This window comes from Oryx dammah, unplaced genomic scaffold, assembly GCF_014754425.2.
Source record: "Oryx dammah isolate SB20612 unplaced genomic scaffold, SCBI_Odam_1.1 HiC_scaffold_5, whole genome shotgun sequence".
Taxonomy (NCBI): Eukaryota; Metazoa; Chordata; class Mammalia; order Artiodactyla; family Bovidae; genus Oryx; species Oryx dammah.
Window position 1 is genome coordinate 68,737,836 of NW_024070189.1, and position 7,111 is coordinate 68,744,946.

General features: G+C 35.2%; 1 protein-coding gene across 1 annotated transcript; it reads right to left on the reverse strand.

Moving 5' to 3' along the window:
• Positions 1-3,772: 3,772 nt before the first annotated feature.
• LOC120863791 (olfactory receptor 2G3) lies at positions 3,773-4,717 on the reverse strand. Its single transcript, XM_040240356.1, has one exon. It carries the CDS (start codon positions 4,715-4,717, stop codon positions 3,773-3,775), a length of 945 nt encoding a protein of 314 aa, XP_040096290.1.
• Between the last annotated feature and the right edge of the window lie 2,394 nt (positions 4,718-7,111).

Sequence of the window (7,111 nt, forward strand, 5' to 3'; positions counted from 1 at the left end):
TTTAAATCACAGAAAGCAAGCTGTTTATATATACCACATGCTAGTTATCTGATTAAAAAGGTAAATTCTCAACCTGAAAATGTGATTTTTCAAATTTGGGGTCATATTATCTGGCTAAATATAATTAAATATTTAAGTTATCCCTGAGCTAGGACACTTTTGATCATAGCTATGCCTTTTTGTTTCCTTTCTTCTCTAGGCAAAGTTGATATAATAAAAAAGTGCTGTCAATATATAACTTCCCTTTTTAACTTAATTTTCTAAAGACAAATATTCTGTGACATTGGTTTAATAAAATCCAGAAGCATTGTTATTTTCATTAGTTTGGAAGCATAGTCACAATCATAGTATTGAAAATCTCGTCTTTATAAATGTTAGTTAACCAGAATGAAAATGCATTATTAATTCAAATCCTTTTATGCATATCATAGTTCATTTTCTTGCAACACACAATATTTGTGTGAGTTTTGATTCTCCACCTCTAATCCAAGGAACATTTTCAGTTTTTGCCATGTTCAACAGATAACACCAACTTTAAATAAGAAATAAATTGAAATACTACTCTGTAACCCAAATTTTCCATGGTAAAGAAAATGTTTATTGAAGCTACTTCTTATTTATACCACACATAATCAAGAGTTGTTTACTCTGCACATAGTTACTTTTGAATTATCTGCCAGCATTCAGTTTTATAATCATTTTTTCCCATATTTTAAGTTACTGATATTGTACAAAGTTCCACATTATCTTTTTACATCTAGTTGAAAATTGCTCATATTTATATTTCTGAAATCTAGTTTTGATGATATGTCTTTTCAGTCGTATCTGACTCTTTGCCACTCTATGATCTATAACCCTCCAGGCTCCTCTGTCCATGGGATTCTCCAGGCAAAGAATATTGGAGTGGGTTGCCATGCCTTCCACCAGAGATCTTCCCGACTCAGGGATCGAATCTGCGTCTCTTACATCTCCTGCATTGGCAGGTGGGTTCTTTACCACTATCACCACTTGGAAAGCCTCAAATCTAGTTTTAGAAGTTTCATATTAATAGAAATTTCCATTTCTAATGGGTAGCTTACCCATTTTTGCCATAGGGAACGATTTATTCTCCACATAAAATGATGAGTTATAAATTTCAATGTAGAATAGTATTGCACATCATTGATGCCTGTTTTGAAAAAGAAAAAATATTGATTTGTCAGAAATTTTACTGCTTTGTTGAAAATGACACAACAGAAAAGCTTTGATAACCCATTGCCCTCTTTATGAGACAATGTACTAGGAATAATGAATTAATTATCAATCAAATATAATCTGTTTTCTGCTACTTATCGTTATACTTTCATACTTGCTCTCTTCTTTCCAAATAATATAACACAAACACACATACACACACTTAAACACACATATATTTACAGAATTATTACTGTAGCCTATACAGAATTATATGTTGTGTATGGAGTGGGATCCGCGTGTTTACAATGCAAAAAAAAAAAAAAATTATACCAAAAGTGATCCAACTTTTCATAACTGTAATGTTTTCTTGATGTACTAAGATTCATTGGATAATCTTTGACTGAGACTTCTTTATTACTTTAAGTGATAAAAATTATTTTTAAAATAATGGTACATTTTGAAGTGCAATTATTCTTATCTGATTAAGAAATGATTTAGAACAAAATTATTGAATTACTTTTTCTCTTAAAAGTTTTGCATGCCATGACCTAAGAACACAAAAGGAGATGCACTTAGTAAGTTATCCAAAATAATGTGTTTAGAATATTTTATTTCACTTGCTTCTTCCTAAAAGGTATTTTTAAATAATAAATTGGTTATGGAAAGGAATAGTTAATACAATATCTTTCTAATTAATAAATTGACACTATGAGGTCTTTTTTATTTTTTTCTATTTGGGTAGAGGAAGTGCATACATAAAATACTTATTTTCCAATGTGGAGCTTTAATGAGTGCAGCAGTAGAAAATAAATATGATGTATTTGAAAGTTGGACAATTCACTAAAATTGAAAACAAATTAGATAAGGTGGCTAAAAGTCCTTAATACTTGATAGAGAAAATATGCTCAAGAGAATATACATTATAAATAAAGAGCTAAAATGTATTATATTATCTTTATAAATATAAATTTTATTTGAAAGTGGTCTTAGAAAAGTCTATCAAAATTTCTTAACTTTCAATGAACAATTGGTAAATACTTAATGGTTTAATTTTTTTTTCTGAATCCTTGGGAATAAGTGTCAGAAGTAAAATACAGACTTTGTGGTGAGGTCACAATGTATACCCATGCACAATTCTGTTTCCCATGGTTCAATTCAGTTCAGTTCAGTTACTCAGTCGTGTCCGACTCTTTGCGACCCCATGAATCGCAGCACGCCAGGCCTCCCTGTCCATCACCAACTCCCGGAGTTCACTCAGACTCACACCCATCGAGTCAGTGATGCCATCCAGCCATCTCATCCTCTGTCATCCCCTTCTCCTCCTGCCCCCATTCCCTCCCAGCATCAAAGTCTTTTCCAACGAGTCAACTCTTCGCACGAGGTGGCCAAAGTACTGGAGTTTCAGCTTTAGCATCATTGCTTCCAAAGAAATCCCAGGGCTGATCTCCTTCAGAATGGACTGGTTGGATCTCCTTGTAGTCCAAGGGACTCTCAAGAGTCTTCTCCAACATCACAGTTCAAAAGCATCAATTCTTCGGGGTCAGCTTTCTTCACAGTCCAACTCTCACATCCATACATAACCACTGGAAAAACCATAGCCTTGATTAGACGGACCTTCGTTGGCAAAGTAATATCTCTGCTTTTGAATAGGCTATCTAGGTTGGTCATAACTTTTCTTCCAAGGAGCAAGTGTCTTTTAATTTCATGGCTGCAATCACCATCTACAGTGATTTTGGAGCCCCCCCAAAAATAAAGTCTGACACTGTTTCCACTCTTTCCCCATCTATTCCCATGAAGTAATGGGACCAGATGCCATGATCTTAGTTTCCTGAATGTTGAGCTTTAAGTCAACTTTTTCACTCTCCTCTTTCACTTTCATCAAGAGGCTTTTTAGTTTCTCTTCACTTTCTACCATAAGGGTGGTGTCATCTGCATATCTGAGGTTACTGATATTTCTCCCAGCAATCTTGATTCCAGCTTGTGCTTCTTCCAGTCCAGCGTTTCTCATGATGTACTCTGCATAGAAGTTAAATAAGCAGGGTGACCATATACAGCCTTGACATACTCCTTTTCCTATTTGGAACCAATCTGTTGTTCCATGTCCAGTTCTAACTGTTGCTTCCTGGCCTGCATACAGATTTCTCAAGAGGCAGGTCAGGTGGTGTGGTATTCCCATCTCTCTCAGAATTTTCCACAGTTTATTGTGATCCACACAGTCAAAGGCTTTGGCATAGTCAATAAAACAGAAATAGATGTTTTTCTGGAATTCTCTTGCTTTTTCCATGATCCAGCGGATGTTGGCAATTTGATCTCTGGTTCCTCCGCCTTTTCTAAAACCAGCTTGAACATCAGGAAGTTCATGGTTCACGTATTGCTGAAGCCTGGCTTGGAGAATTTTGAGCATTACTTTACTCCCATGGTTCAAGCTCGCAACAAATAAAATATATACATTTTGTTATTTACACATAAAAGAAGAGAAGATTCCTTATGTAGATAAAACAAGTGAACAATAATTTAATTTGTGTAAAGTTGAGAACAGTGTTTTGGCTAAGTAGAAACTGAGTAACTACACGACTTGTGATCACTTCCTTGCACTTCATGTCTGTAGAGAGCACAGTTTTCCTGTGAGAAGTTTCTTCAGAGCATCTTTCACATCCTTGTTTCTTAAAGTATAAATAATAGGATTTAAGGTGGGGGTCACCATGGTATAGAAAAGTGAGATGAACTTGCCTTGGTCCTGAGCATAACTGTTGCTTGGTTGCAGGTACATGTAAATTATGGTGCCATAGAAAATGATCACCACTGTAAGGTGGGAGGAGCAGGTGCTGAAGGCTTTGAGCCTTGCCTCCACTGATTTGAGCCTCAGCACTGCTTGAGTTATGAAGCCATAGGAGATAAGGATGAGTGCTGGGGGGATTAGGAGAAACAGGATACTAACAACAAAAAGAACCAACTCATTGATGGTGGTATCCACACAAGCCAACTTAAGGAGAGCTGGTACTTCACAAATAAAATGATCCAGCCTGTGGTTGCCACAAAAGGGCAACTGCAAAGTGAAGGTTGCATGAATCAAGGAATTGGCCAAACCACTGAGCCAGGAGATAAATGCCAGCTGCTGGCATAGCCGTGGGTTCATGATGACCACATAGTGAAGAGGTTTGCAAACAGCAACATAGCGATCCAAAGCCATCACAACCAGGAGGATACACTCGGTTGAGCCCAGTGCTAGAGAAATATAGAGTTGTACCACACAACCACCATAAGTGATGGTTTTCTCTGGTCCTCGCAGGTTAACTAGGGTCTGAGGTGCAAGGCTAGTAGTGAAGCAGATGTCCAGAAAGGAGAGGTTGCTGAGGAAGAAGTACATAGGGGTATGAAGAGGAGGATCCAGGTATGAGATGATAATAATGGTGATATTTCCCACAAGGGTCAGGAGATAGAACAAAAGGACAAATACAAAGAGCACAGCCTCTAGGCGAGGGTGGTCTGAGAATCCTAGAAGGACAAAACCAATCAGAGAACTCTCATTGGCTTTTTCCATCCTCTAGAGGGAACTGTACCTGCTAAAAGAAAAATAAAAACAAATACATTTGAAACAGCTCATCCCAGAATCACAGAATGTATGAGCTGAAAGGATCAAGAAGACTGACTTGTCCAGCCTGTTAATTTTTCATCCCCAATGTGTTACTGGGCTTCCTTAGTGGGTCAGTGGTAAAGACTCTGTCTACAGTGCAGGTGACTCGGATTGGATTCCTGGGTTGGGAAGATCCCATGGAGAAGGAAATGACAACCCACTCCAGTGTTCTTGCCAGGAAAATGTCATGGACAGAGAAGCCTGGTCTATGGTGTTGCAAAGAGTCAGACAGGACTGAAGCAACTGAGCAATGTATAACTGACTCAGAACATTAATCCATGTTAGTTCATTTCAGTACAGTGACTCTTCTTTAAAAATCATAAATGCTTTCAGTGTTGGGGTTATCTGGAAACTGATTATTAAAGTCACTCAAAGTGGATATTTGTGTGCATATCAAGAAATGTGAAATGATCTACTTCTGAAATCAAGTGTCTCTCAAAATAAAGTAAGCAGCATATCATGGTTTTTAACTGTTGACAAAATCTGCATGCAAAATATGATATTCAGGTTTTATCATAGGCACAAATGGAGATGGGAAATTTCTTTGCATCTTCCCCCTACATACACACACCCTTAAACTCTCGTCTCTAATCACTGCCTAAACAGAGAAAGGTAAGATAGTCATGGGTTTAATGTATATCTAGACAGACAAAGCAAAATTGAATAGTTTAGTGATAAACAATTCAAATTTAAAGATAAATTTAAAAGTATGATCTAAGTAATTCATTTTCAAATAGATTTTGCAAAATAATAGTTGAAAAATATCATTTTGAAATATGAAGTCTAGGAAAGTATGTATAAAACTAACTAAAATAATATGTTTAAAGATAGGTAATACTAGGATGGGAAGGGATATAAGATCAATTTTTGCATTTGAGAAAACATTGGAAATAACTAGGAAATAACATTGGAAATAAAAAGGTATGCTTGAGGAGCCAAATTATATAATATAAATCAAATTATATATGTTCATTCAATGAAGTGCCAAAAATAAAAATTATTTTTTAGTTACATTTTGAAGCAATGTTATATAAATAAGCTAACTAAAATTTCCCAATATTCAATGAAGAAAATATCATACTCAAGAGAATATACATTATTAATGAAGAGCTAAATATATTAGCTCTATAAATGTAGTTTATTTGAAAAACTCCTTAACATTCAACATGATAAAAGCATAAAACAGATTACAAGCAAAAATGAAAAGAGCTTATGTGAAAGGTGAAGAAGTTTCAAGATCACTTGGTAAACACCAGTAGAACATGTGTGGATAATTCAGTTGCCTTTATAAGAAGCAAAAAAGTGAGTGTTAAAGTTTTGCCTAGAAAAAAAGTATTTGAAGCCAAATTGTAGAAATTTCTGAGCCAGGTAGTTATTAACTTCATTGTGCAAACAATGAAATGTCTTTGGAGGCTTATGAGCACACAGGAGCATGATATTATCTATTTCTGTTTTGGAAATATTGGCCTGGTAATGATTTATAGATGGATGTGGAAAAATTATTGTCAGGGAGTTCAGTGAGGAACATTTTGATAGTTCTTATTATATAAACTAGTGGCCTTGTAATGCAAATGGACTGAAAACTCTTGGAAATGACAGCAGTTTGATAAAAATTGACAGCAGTTTAATAAAAGTTAGTTGGAGGAAAATTAATTGAATGAAAATGTCAAAATTAATTGAATAGTGATTTTGTTATGGAAAGGGGGATAAGAGAAGGATTATAAGATGATTCTATGATAATTTGCTTTCAGAATGAGAAAACTGAAAAAGTATAAAATGACAAACTATATTTCCCATTCTGATAGATTTTTGCCCAACTTACCAAGACTCCCACTTCAAAACATGTTTCATTCCATTCTCCTCTACCATGCCTTTGGTCAAAATTTTTCTTCTTGACTGATTGTGGAATTTTAGTAGGAGTCTTAAAATGAGGTGATTGTTTCTAGTGTGTTTATTTATATACACCGAGCCAGGTGTGGGCCAGGTGTGTTTTTCTTCAGTCCAAAAGAGGTAGAAGAAATATTTTTCAGTGTCAGCTCATGATGACTTTTATAGAAGTTTCTAATGTCTATTTGTCTCTATAATTGAAAAGTGTTATGCTAAACATGACAAAAGAATACAATATGGAAAATATAGATATTAATACAAGAAGCAGGCAGAAACAAGCTATTTTTAAGAAAAACATAAATCAAAAAGCAAGCAAGAAATTGGAAGCAGGGCCAAATTGTGCAAAAGATCTTAAAATGGGGGAGTCTCCTTGTATTTTCTTAAAGTAATGATTAAGCTATTGCATATGGATGA